The sequence below is a fragment of the Panulirus ornatus genome, chromosome 22 (genome assembly GCF_036320965.1).
Source record: "Panulirus ornatus isolate Po-2019 chromosome 22, ASM3632096v1, whole genome shotgun sequence".
In the NCBI taxonomy this organism is placed as follows: domain Eukaryota; kingdom Metazoa; phylum Arthropoda; class Malacostraca; order Decapoda; family Palinuridae; genus Panulirus; species Panulirus ornatus.
Genome location: NC_092245.1, coordinates 113,641 through 127,511, shown reverse-complemented (window position 1 = coordinate 127,511; position 13,871 = coordinate 113,641). Strand labels below are relative to the sequence as shown.

General features: G+C 40.8%; 1 protein-coding gene across 1 annotated transcript in view; it reads left to right on the top strand.

Moving 5' to 3' along the window:
• The window catches only part of LOC139756491 (glutamate receptor ionotropic, delta-2-like), a 173,199-nt gene that overhangs the window by 149,429 nt on the left and 9,899 nt on the right, over positions 1-13,871 (top strand). Inside the window, exons 9-10 of the mRNA XM_071675935.1 lie at positions 4,476-4,602; positions 8,518-8,627. Coding sequence (XP_071532036.1) covers positions 4,476-4,602; positions 8,518-8,613 — 223 coding nt within the window. The 3' untranslated portion in view covers positions 8,614-8,627. The remainder of the gene's footprint in view (positions 1-4,475; positions 4,603-8,517; positions 8,628-13,871) is intronic.

Below are 13,871 nucleotides of genomic sequence, written 5' to 3'. Positions count from 1 at the left end.
AAGGACTGGTGATTGGGAATACCTGGTTTATTGATAATTGATAGGCGCGAGAGAGAGACTTCTGGATGTTAATGTACTTAGAGGGGCACCTGGGGGATGTTTGACAATTGTCTTTTGGAAGCAAAATGTAGAGGTTTTCAGAGATGAGAGAATGTTTCGGTGAAGAGAGTGATGAAAGTAAGTGACATCTTGGAAAGGAGACTTGTGTGAGGAAGTACCAGGAGATATTGAGTACAGAATGCAAAAAGGTGAAAGCAAGTGAGAAAGGGGAGTGGGGGACGAATGGGATGTTTTTCGGGAATTAGTGATGGCTTGCTCAAAAGATGCTTGTGGCATGAGAAAGGTGGGAGGTGGGCAGATTAGAAATGATAGTGAGTGGTGGGATGAAGAGGTAGGATTGTTAGTGAAAGAGAAGACAGAGGCATTTGGACGATTTTTGCAGGGAAATAGTGCAAATGACTGGAAGAAGTATAAACGAAAGAGGCAAGAGGTCAAGAGAAAGATGCAAGAGGTGAAAAAGAGGCCAAATGAGAGTTGGGGTGAGAGGGTATCATTACATTTTAGGGAAAATAAAAAGATGTTTTGGAAGGAAGTAGATATAGTGCGTAAGACAAGAGAACAAATGGGAATATTGCTGAAGGGGGAAGATGGGGAGGTAATTACAAGTAGTAGTGAAGTGAGAGGGAGATGCAGTGAACATTTTGAAGGTTTGTTGAATGTGTGTGGTGATAGAGTGGTAGACATAGGGTGTTTTGGTCTAGGTGGTTTGCTAAGTGAGAGGGTCAGGGAGAATGATTTGGTAGAGAAGAGGTAGTGAAAGCTTTGTAAAAGATGAAAGCCGGCAAAGCCGCAGGTTTGGATGGCATTGCAGTGGAATTTATTAAAAAACGGCATGACTGTTGTTGACTGGTTGGTGAGGATTTTCAATGTATGTATGGCTCACGGTGAAGTGCCTGAGGACTGGCGGAATGCATATATAGTGCCATCGTTCATAGGCAAAAGGGATGAAGGGTGAGTGTTCAAATTAAAGAGGTATAGGATTGTTGAATATTCCCGGGAAATTATATGGGAGAGTATTGATCGAGAGAGTCAAGGCATGTACAGAGCACCAGATTGAGGAAGAGTTGTGTAGTTTCAGAAGTGGTAATGGATGGGTGGATCAGGTGTCTACCTTGAAGAATATATGTGAGAAATACTTAGAAAAGATGATGGATTTGTATGTAGCATTTATGGATCTGGAGAAGGCATGCGATAAGAGTTGATAAAGATGCTCTGCGGAAGGTACTAAGAAAATATGGTGTGGGAGATAAGTCGCTAGAAGCAGTGAAAAGTTTTTGTCGAGGAAGTATAGCATGTGTAAGAGTAGGAAGACGGAAAGAGGATTGGTTCCCAGTGAGTGTCAGTTTGCGGCAGGGCTGTGTGATGTATCCATGGCTTTTTAATTTGTTTATGGATGGGGTTGTTCGGGAGGTGAATGCAAGAGTTTTAGAGAGAGGGGCAAGTATGCAGTCTGTTGTGGATGAGAGGGTTTGGAAGTGAGTCAGTTATTGTTCGCTGATGATACAACTCTGGTGGTTGATTTGGGTGAGAAACTGCAGAATTTGGTAGCTGAGTGTGGTAAAGTGTGTGAAAGAAGAAAGCTGAGAGTAAATGTGAATAAGAGCAAGGTTATTAGGTTCAGTAGGGTTGAGGGACAAGTAAATTGGGAGGTAAGTTTGAATGGCGAAAAACTGGAGGAAGTGAAGTGTTTTAGGTATCTGGGAGTGGATTTGGCAGCGGTTGGAAACATGGAAGCAGAAGTGAGTCACAGGGTGGGGGAGGGGGCAAAGTTTCTGAGAGCGTTGAAGAATGTGTGGAAGGCGAGAACGTTATCTCGTTGAGCAAAAATGGGCATGTTTGAAAGAATAGTGGTTCCACCAATGTTATATGGTTATGAGGCACGGGCTATAGATAAGGTTGCGCGGAAGGTGGATGTGCTGGAAATGAGATGTTTGAAGACAATATGTGGTGTGAGGTGGTTTGATCGAGTAAGTAACGAAAGGGTAAGAGAGATGCGTGGAATTGAAAAGAGTTTGGTTGAGAGAGCTAAAGAGGGTGTTTTGAAATGGCTTGGTCACATGGAGAGAATGAGGGAAGAAAGATTGACAAAGAGGATATATGTGTCAGAGGAGGAGAGAACGAGAAGTGGGAGACCAAATTGGAGGTGGAAAGATGGAGTGAAAAAGACTGAGTGATCGGGGCCTGAACATGCAGAAGGGTGAAAGGTGTGCAAGGAATAAAGTGAATTGGAACGATGTGGTATACCGGGGTCGACGTACTGTCAATGGTTTGAGACAGGGCATGTGAAGCGTCTGTGGTAAACCATGGAAAGTTTTGTGGGGCCTGGATGTGGAAAGGGAGGTGTGGTTTCAGTGCATTATACAGCTGGGTGGAGTGTGGACAAACTACCGCAACCAGGATTCGAATATATACGCTCGACCCTTGGCTGGTCATGAATGCGTTACGGTCAGGAACGCTAACCGATACAGCACGGAAATTGAATAGTTTCTTTTCTAGGTAATTCAAATCATTATGAATAAAACTCTGTAAAGATATGAGATACATGTCATTCGAATACGGTAAACACGTAATCAACTGCATTAGAACCAATATTCTCTCTATTTCCAAATTTTTTTAGGAAACGTCTATATTGTGGAAATGATATGTATTTAAAAGGAGAAAGACAAGATTGCAACGAAAGGCAAATATAAGTCTTGCTCAGCGCACTTTAACGAGCACGATGCCAGTAGGTTTCAAAACTATTCTGAGGAGAGAGAGAGAGAGAGAGAGAGAGAGAGAGAGAGAGAGAGAGAGAGAGAGAGAGAGAGAGAGAGAGAGAGAGAGAGAGAGAGAGAGAGAGAGAGAGAGAGAGAGAGAGAGAGAGACTTTTTCGCCCTTGCTCTGATGCTTGCCCTATTGGGGACATAGACTACAGGACCATAGAATTTTCCCTTATTTTGCATCTCATTCGTCTATGCTCTCTGTTCGCAATCATTGCATTTTTTCTGACTGATGAATCTGCTGATTCCTAAAGTAAGCTTTTCAAACAACTTATATCATTCACTCTTTCCTTTCAGTTTCCTGCCTCATCAGTCAATAGGTGAATGTCCATTTATGAAGCCGCTGCACTTGCCATATGATTTTTCCTAACTATACTTTCGATGAAGCCACATCTAGCCTACTGTCCTACTGAACCTATGACCTAGACCATTATTGTCCTCAAGCAAGTTCCTTCCAGTTTCCCCCAAGCTACAGGTGGACAAGCCGTATAAACCGGATGATACACCTACTCGTGTTCTGCAGGAGTGTGCCTCTAAGCCAGTTCCGATGCTTGTTCGTCTATTTCGTCTCAGTCTTTAAGTCCAGATCTTCCCTTTTTCTTGGAAACATACCTTTGTTCAGCCCACCCATAAAAAAGAAACCTTCTTTACTCATTCTAACTATCACCCCATCGCTTTCAATTTTAGTTTCTCTAAAGTATTCGAAACATTCACTTCCTTGGACACTTTGAAAAGCATTCCCATCTTTCATTCTTGGTTCAAGAGCTACTTGTCATCCCCCCTACGTAAACTATTAGTGGTCCTTCCTATGAGATTTTGGTGAACCTTTACTCAAGCCACTCGATATCTCTCAGACATTCGACAACATTTGGCGCTACTCTTCTTCAAAAACTTCTTCCCTTGACTTTTCTGCTCCTCTCCGCTCCCTAATGGATAAATTTCTTCCCAGTAGTTTGATTATGGTCGCCAATCATGGAGCGACATAGCTTCCTCTTACCTTCTCGCCATAAAGCGATCGTATGGCAAGCACTAATGGTATGCTGCCCTATGGAGAGAATACATGTAAAGAGAACCCCAAACTAACACATGCAATATTGATGTAGGTACATAAGAAGACCAGAGATGGAGTGTGATAACATACTGTGTGAGAGAGATAAAGCTATTGAGAAACGTGAAAACATATTCTGGGAGATAAACCAGTGGATCATCCTGCTCTCTTGGACAGATTGATGCGTAGCATCAGTACTGACGTAACTTAAATATTTTTGAATATTCATTTTCTCCTTTTGAGTCATTTCTTCAGATTATACGCAGATCTTTTTTTACTGAAGCAGATACATTCTTGAATTTGTTCCGTAAGTATCTAAGGTTATGGGTAACATAAATTTGGCTATAAGAGGAAGTCTAGTGAGAGAAAATGTTAAGGGGCGTCAGATGATATCATAACAGAAATTCTCCATCTCATAAAGTCAAACAAGAGACGAAGAGATGAAAAGTGTAGTCGACGTACTGATGTAGTAGCAACAGATGATGGTGGATGAAGAGACATTTTTGGCAGCTGCAGAGCACATAATCATCCTCTTCATATATGGAGGTATGAAAAAAAATGTCTGGTGTCTAACGTGTGTCTGTCATCCCTCTCCCTCCCTTATCCAGCTTGATGCGCCTGACAGAGATCGGCCTGGTGGTCAAGTGGGAGAGAGACGAGATGAACAAGATCACCCAGTACATATCTCCAAGGAAAGGAAAAGGTCCTACAGCCATCACCCTTCAACACCTTCAGGTAACTCTCTCTCTCTCTCTCTCTCTCTCTCTCTCTCTCTCTCTCTCTCTCTCTCTCTCTCTCTCTCTCTCTCTCTCTCTCTCTCTCTCTCTCTCTCTCTCTCTCTCTCTCTCTCGTTGCTCGATACAAAAAAAAATCAATTAACATTCCACCACTGCTCATTAGTAATACAGATCCACTTAGCCATCGTACAGAAGCTGTAGTATGGCTAAACTTAAATGGAGTCTTTAACAAAATCAATATCATCATTTGATGCATCGTGTGATATGTAGAGTCAATGTACCTAAGCTACCAGCACGCAAAGCTTGCATGGCATCTGACACACTAACACACGTGTGAAGTATATGAAATCGAAACCAGCATTCTGAGATATTGGGAGATGAGCCAACATTTTCTTATCACACAGCAAGCTCAGCAAGAAAATAGAAGAGTTTCTTAAAGACAGAACTAAAATGATTAAGAAATGTTTTTGAGCTCTTCCTTGCCTCACATATATGGACTGATTAATACCCATAAACCAGGATACCCTATAAGACCTGTAGTCTCCTCAGTGGGATCGGCAACATATAAATTGTCTAAAAGCTTATCAGTATTCTCAGTACATTACCTGTTACAATATGTTGTTCTAAGATTAAAAGCAATACTGATCTAGGAAGCAAGCTCTGTATGGTCCAGCTTGATTATAAAACAGTCTAGTTGACAAGTTTAGTATGGACCAGCATGATTATAGATCTACAGTCCCTGTTGATAATTTGTTGGAGTTTTGGGACGAAGAGTTAGATAGAAACACCTTACCGTTGCCTACAACTACCATTTTAGAGTTAATTAACCTATATGTTATAGGTGAAAAGTTTTCAGTTCATTGATATTTTCTACACAGAGCAGCTTGATATGAGTATGTGAAGTTGTCAATCTGCCCTCCTGAATATTACATGTACGGAATTGTTTGAAATCATGATACTCTATGACATCTTATCCAGTAATATCAAATGGTACCGGTATGTTGATGATATTCTTTGTGATCTATTTCCTGCCATTTTGAATCGTTTGGTTGACCCAGTAAAGATCACTCATGAAACTGAGACAGACACAACAATGGCATTCTTAGACTATAGTATTGATAGGCATGGCAACAGGCTAGTCGAGGAGTGATTACCCTGATGCCTCATATCTCTCCTAACCAGCTAAACTTTGGATGTCTCTTCGTCCTTCAGTCTTTCCCTTTTCCTATTTTTTTCTTTCCTTTAAGACTCAGATCTACAAAGACTTGCGGGGTCATCTATAATTTGTATTTTCTTTTCCTTCTTCATTTTCTTTCACTCGACATAGCCTTTGGGGTATGTCAGCCGCTATGATAATAATAACAATAATAATAATAATAATAATAATAATAATAATGATAATAATAATAATATGATAATAATAATAATAATAATAATAATAATAATAATAATAATAATAATAATAATAATAATGATAATAATAATGATAATAATAATAATAATAATAATAATAATAATAATAATAATAATATAATAATAATAATAATAATAATAATAATAATAATAATAATAATAATAATAATAATAATAATAATAATAATAATAATAATAACGATAATAATAATGATAATAATGATAATGATAATAATAATAATAACAATGATCAATAATAAAATATTATCATTACTATTATTTCTATTATCATTATCATTATCATTATTATCATCATTATCATTATTATTATTATTATTATTATTATTATTATTATTATTATTATCATTACTATTATTGTTATTTTCATTATTACTATTATCTTTATTATTATTACTATTATTATTATCATAGCATCATTAAGGAGGAATTTTGGTTATATTAGGAAATGAACAGCTATGCTGCAATGTGCAGATGACATGTCTTATCTTCATTAAGAAAGGATGTTATATAAGCAAAATATGAAGAGCAAAAAATTAAATACTGGAGGAATGAATGTTGGGTAAGAGGACATGGCAAATCATGAAACGCCACGGTGATATGGACGTCTGGCAAGAATGGTTGTGTCAAGAATGACTGCCTTTACCTTCAGATGTAGATGTAGCATTAGACCAGCGCCACTCACGGATTGCTGAAAAGGAACCACTTAGGTGTGTAGCTCCTGAGCTACACACACATATCCGTCTTACACCCATTTGTCACATGTGCGGGCGGCGGGATGTTTACAGACTGGATTATGCCCTTTCATGTCGTCTACCCTCCCCATTTATCCAGGCTAGGGAGTGGCCCCCCCCCCAAAAAAAACCACTTCACCTACCTCTGCATCTGTGGCTCTGAAATGATGTTCTAGATTCTCACGTTTCATAGCAGAGCACAACAACACTTGACAAATCAAACAAAGACAGTTTGTTACCTCGAGGCATGAAGACAAATTCCTCCGTCCACATAGCCTGAAATTTTCTCTGTTCCTCACAACAGTCTACCTGTTGACCACTCGTCTCTCCTCCATCCTATTGATCGGGTCTGGGATGATCGCTCATCAACAGTATACTTTTTTCTTGACCACAATTCGATCCATCATAACGAACACGACTGTATTTACGTTTCAGGTCAAACTTACCCATCACAGATAACAGGCTTCACAAACAACAGATTTAGTCGTTATTTTCATATATATTGCCTCATTCTCAAACATCGGCTGCCAATCTTCAAACAAACAATAGCAAATCCTAGGTCTAACGAAATACGTCTTGTCTCCAGCGAAAGCCTAAGCTAAACCTTGCCTGCGACCGCCATAGGTTAGACGTGTACCGTACGTGTCCTATGATGGACACATAAGGTTCCCGTACTGCAGGACCGTTAGAATCTTATCTCTGTGACATTGCCTTTAATTTCACCTCATGAAAATATGTATTTTACATTATTATCATCATTGTTATTCTTATTACTATTATCATTATTATTATCATTATTATTATTACTATTGTTATTATTATCATTATTATTATTATTATTATTATTATTATTATTATTATTATTATTATTATTATTATTATTATAATAATTATTACATTATTATCATTATTATAATAATCATTAATATCATTATCGTTATTATTGTTATTATTATTATTATTATTATTATTATTATTATTATTAGTATTATTATTATCATTATTATCATTATTATTATTATCTATATTTTTATTATTATTAATAATATTATTATTATTAGAATTACTATTATGATTACTATCTTTATCATTATTACCATTATCATTATTATCATCATTATTTTCCGAGGGCCGCAAACTGAGCGGTCTCGAGCCGCGCAATGAACACCTGGAAAAGATCGAGAAATGTCTGTTAGAAGGAAGCAAACATAGGGTAGTGTGAGGTGTGCTGTGAATGGGTCGTATGTAGGAGGCCTGTGTGGTCCTTCCTTACGTATCATAGGAAATTGGTTAAACAAATACATTAAGACAGAGTATCGGACGGGTCGAATGGAATTGAATATGAAAAAAGAATGTGTCACTTGCACTGGCATGTGTTACTTATGGGTCATTAGTTTGCAGCACATTAGAAAAACTAGCAAGACCAACATATATTCCACCAATACAACGCAGATCTCTATTTGAGTATGACCATTAGGCAAGATGTCAACATTTACAGGCTACATGCTTAGCGTCAGTATTTCATATCATTCACGTATAGCAATATATGATCAATTTTGTATTGTACGAAAAAAGAATAAATGAATCATCAAGGCACCGCCTGAATGGAAACTATATATCATGGGATCAATACATTTGAAGATATTGGCGATTTTGCCTAGCCACACTTGCTTCATCTATAACGTACCAAAAGGGAATGCTAGTAGATAACTCAAACAATGTCCAGTAATGAAGATTTGTAATTACAGGCTGCATTCTTCATAATGGTGTTGGGGTTTGCGATTTCGGCATTTGTCCTTTTAACGGAAATCGTTGTTCTTGTCTTGATGCAAACAACACAATAGCAGACATAGAAAAGGTAAGTAACATGTCACATGGTAATCTCTTACCTTGATGACACCACTTTATTCTCATAGTTATTCCAGGCTGTTGACTAAGTGTGTAGATCATTTTGAAAGGTTAACGTTAAGCGTATTTTGTGAACAGAATATTTTGTGCCACTGATTTGCTGATGAAAACACTATTACGTTAACTGAAGCCCAACACACACAGACACACACACACACACACACACACACACACACACACACACACATACATACATACAGAGAGAGAGAGAGAGAGAGAGAGAGAGAGAGAGAGAGAGAGAGAGAGAGAGAGAGAGAGAGAGAGAGAGAGAGAGAGAGAGAGAGAGAGAGAGAGAGAGAAATATTTCCGAATTTGCATTTTGAAAATACCTCCCGTTCCTTACCCACTACCGTAGCTTCGTATACTCTTTTTGCCATTCTTCACTCAATTTCTCTCGGTATTTCTTCACACAAATATCTGCTTCAAGCTCTCTTGCTATCACCATTCTCCTATCCATAAGGTTTCCTTTTTTTCCGAAAAACTTCTATAGATCGTTGCCAGCAGACCATCTTTCCTACTTACATACGTATACTTGTGTATATCCCTCTTAACCAGATATTCTCAGTCACCAGCCCCTTTCAGCTCAGTTTTGCAAGCTGTTAATCATTTCCATTAACTTTGATGAATAATCCATGCCCTCCAGTTATACCCTCAAGTGCCATTGTTACTCACCTTCGCATTTATATCACCCATCACTAGTACCCAGTCTCTTACATCAAAACTACTGACACTCACTCAGTTGCTTTCAAAACATTTGCATCTCATCTTTCTTCTCGAGGCCAGGTGCATTAGAATTACTAATCACCCAGCTCTTGTATCCACTCATCTTTTTCCCCAAATCAGTTTGGAGCTCACTTCCGCGCACTTTTTCACACACTCTCACAACTCCTGCTTCAGTAATAGTTCTTTCCTTTCCTTAACTCTTGCCCCATAACAACCCTTAATTTCACTCGTAAGACATTTCTAAACAACACTTCCCCTTTATTCGTAATCTTTCTTTCAGCCAGATTTCTTTTCTTAAACATACTACCTATCTCCAGTTTCTAATTGATTAGTTATTCCCTATTGTAAGCAGCATAGTCGAGCACTTATCGTGCCCAGCTACCACACAAATGGTACGATGTTCGAATCCTTGCTGTTGGGGAACAAAATGTGTTCTATGAGGGTGCGCGTTAATATGCACTAAGTTTGTGTTCATCACATATATCCTGCTCTGACAGTAAGTTCCGTAAAACTGCTGGCTACTGGGTAATGAGCATGACGATATATATATATATATATATATATATATATATATATATATATATATATATATATATATATATATATATATATATATATATATATATATATATATTTCTTTTTCTTTCAAACTATTCGCCATTTCCCGCATTAGCGAGGTAGCGTTAAGAACAGAGAACTGGGCCTTTGAGGGAATATCCTCACCTGGCCCCCTTCTGTGTTACTTCTTTTGGAAAATTGGCAAGGTAGCCAATTACATATATATGTTACAAATACTATACTGATCCTTGTCTTTGCAAGGACGTTAGATTTATGTTTCACAACGCAGGATAACACTATCTTAAAGTCATGGGATTAGATCAAACACCAGCATCAAAACTACTTGTAATGAAAGAACTAAAGTGTACAAAATAAATGCATGAAACCAGGCACAAATCATTTACGTTAACACTGAATATGAGTTTAACATTCCAGATAAGATTTCAAACCAGGAGATCTCTTTCCTTTATGACAATTTCTTCGATAACATGATTCAAGATACACATATGGTTAGATCCTTCTATGACAAGATACAATACTCTATGACACTCGAAATTAAATGAGAGGCAAAACAACGTAGAGTCTATATCGCTCACTTCACTCGGGTAACGGGCTTTGCGACAGAGGGACACCTCTTACGTAGCTGGGCTAGAGAGGGAAAAATCAAAGCTCAGCGGGTGTCAGGGGTATTTATTACAAGTAAGAACGAGCGTCCGCCCTGTTATCCTACAATGTGACACTTGATTGGTTATGAGCCTAAGATACAATTGTGACTGGAGGAGGGTGAGTATCCGTGAAACTGGTTGGTTTGGAGGATCCTAAGTCCGTCCCACATCTTGCCTAAAGCTCAACCTCCTCTGTTATCTTGTTTACGACAGCGTCGATGATGCACGGGATGACATACCCCGTAGGCTGGCCCCACGACTTGACCTGACACCTCGGGTGAGGTCCAAGCGCTGAAGGACTTGACGTCATCTGCACGGGCTCCCACATTACTTGATCTACAGCTAACTTGAATGGTTGGTCAAAATCAGGAGCCTGCAAGATAGGACTATTACAGGGTATGGATTTTAACTGATGAAAGGCTAGCTCACACTGCTCATTCCAAACATATCTAACATCTTTCTTCAATAAATTGGTCAGAGGGGTTGCGAGTGTTGCAAAATTTACAATGAACATTCGATAGTACCCAACCATACCCATAAAACGTCTCCGTTCTCTTCGAGATCAGGGGGCACTCATCTGGGATAAAGACTGGACCTTTGCAGTCGGTGGGGCTAGCTCACCTTGTCCGATCACATAACCCAGATATTGCACCTTGGCCTTCACAAACTCGCATTTGTCCCAATTGAGAACAAGGTTAGCCTCATTCAAGACCGTCAGAACGTTGTCAAGTCTCTGTATATGTTCGTCCCAACCCTGACTATATATCACAATATCATCCAGGTAGACGATACTACCAGGCAGGTCTCTGATGAGGATGTCGATAAGTCGTTGAAATGTAGCAGGGGCATTCTTCATTCCCAAAGGCATTACTTTACACTTATAAGTTCGTCCTAGCACTACAAAGGTGCTGATATCTTGTGCTCTCTCCGTCAATCTAATCTTCCAGTACCCTTTTCTGAGGTCTAATTTTGACAGGAAGCGAGCATTGCCGACGCGATCTATGCAATCTTCCACTCGCGGCAGAGTGTAACTGTCAGTTCTTGTCACCTCATTAACCCGGCGGTAGTCAATTTAGAACCGATAGGTCCCATTAGGCTTGGATACGAGAGTAACAGGGGAGCTCCACTCTGATATGGCTGAATCAGGTCGTGCTTAAGCATATAGTTCAGCTCAGTGTGAAGGATGGTCGCTCGTTGTGGGCTCACCCGGTACGGAGCTAATTTGACAAGTCGGACTTCTCCTACGTCCACATCATGGCTTGTGAGCGAGGTCTGTCCAGGTGTGTTTCGGAGCACCTCCGGGTGTTTTGACAGTAAGGAAGACATTTGCACACGTCGTTCCTCCGTCAGATGCGAAAGTTTCGCCTCCCACTTCCCGTTCGCGCCTCCGTCCGGTTCCCAGGTCTCCGAGGCATCGCAGCTACGTCGTCGTCTTCGTCACGCACGGCTACCGCTGGACGTTGGATAATGCAGACTGGCACCGTCGGTTCCAGAGGGGGAGGATCACGACTGAAATATGGCTTAAGCATGTTGACAAGGCATAATCTCCGACCTCTGCGCCTATCGGAGGTAGAGACAAGGAAATTTGAGTCTCCTACACTCCGGATAATGGTATAGGGACCCTGAAAATGAGCAGCCAAGGGTTGACCTGGATCTGGTAGTAGAAGCAACACCTCGTCCCCCGCCTCAAACCTTCTCAAACGAGATCGTTAGCCATACCATTTCTTCATTCGTGCTTGGGTCCCTGTTAAATTCTGCCGAGCTGTTTCCTAACACCTTTGGAGTTTCTCCTTTAACTCGCTAACGGAGACCAACAGGCCGACACTCTCACTCGAGTTGAGCCACACGTCTTTCAGTAACTTAAGAGGCCCTCGGATCTCTTGGGCAAACATCAGCTCAAGAGGGAGAAACCTAGAGATTCATTAGGCACTTCTCTTGTGGCGAAGAGAAGAAATGGGAGTCCCTTATCCCAGCCTTTAGTGTTGTTAGCACAATACTTCTTTAACATGGACTTCAGGGTGAAATGGTAACCTTCCAATGCTCCCTGGCTCTGAGGGTGGTAAGCAGTGAAGGTAATCTTACCGATACCCAGCTCCCTCAGTGTCTGTTGAAAAGTCCTGGACATGAAATTGGATCCCCGATCAGATTGCACCTCTTTGGGAAGTCCAAACTTTGTGAAGAAGCTAAGCAACTCCCGGACAGCAGTCTTGGCATTCATGCTTCTTAATGGTATTGCTTTGGGATATCTCGTGGCCATATCAATGATACTTAAAATGTAACAGTGGCCAGAGGAGGTTCGTGGCAAGGGGCCCACAATGTCAAACGGAGCTTCAAATGGGGGAATAGGAACTAAGGGAGGAGCCTTAAGCTTCTGATTAGGCTTTCCCATCACTTGACATGTATGACACGTCTTTACCTACTGAGCGACATCCCGGCGGACACCAGGCCAATATACATTCCGCCACACTCGGTCCAGGGTCTTCCTCACCCCTAAATGACCGGCGAAGCTTGAGTCATGCGCAAGCTTCAAAATCTCCCACTTGTAGGGACGTGGCACTACCACCTGGTGGACTGCCTGCCACTCCTCGTCTTCCCTATTACATGACACTGGACACCACCTCCTCATTAACAACCCATCTCGGAGGTAATAACCGTCAGCCGATTCTTCAGCCGACTCAAACAATTTTTTAAACTCTGGTTCGGCTCTCTGTAATCTCTTTAGATTCTGCCGAGACAAATCATCAGCCTCACCCGTCGCCTCTGGCTCAGAGTCGAAATCAGCAAAGAAGGTATCAGCGAGCTCCACCTCACTCGGCTCACTCTCGGGCAGTGACTGTAGTTTCCCCGCCTCAAGCTCTGTCTCCTGGGGCCTGCAACTTGCTTTCTTAGCGGATTTGGACCGGGTAACTGCGCACACGGGTAATAGACCTGGAACCTCTTCCTGAAGTCACTCTGTCTCTGCGGACTCCACTGGTGTCACCGACACCACCGGCACTGGGTTCATCTTCCCACCCGCTAGATCATTGCCTAACACAAAGTCCACGCCTGAGACAGGCAACCGATCTACAACCCCTGCAAGAGCATGGCCCGTGAAGAGATCTGTTTGAAGAGATCTGTTTCTACCTTCACATCGGCTAGTGGAGCTTCCTTGGGACCCGACAGTCCATCTAGCAAGACTCGGTCTCCAAACTCTCCTCGCGGCACCAAGCCATCCAATATCAGGGACTGCAGAGCACCAAAATCCCGTA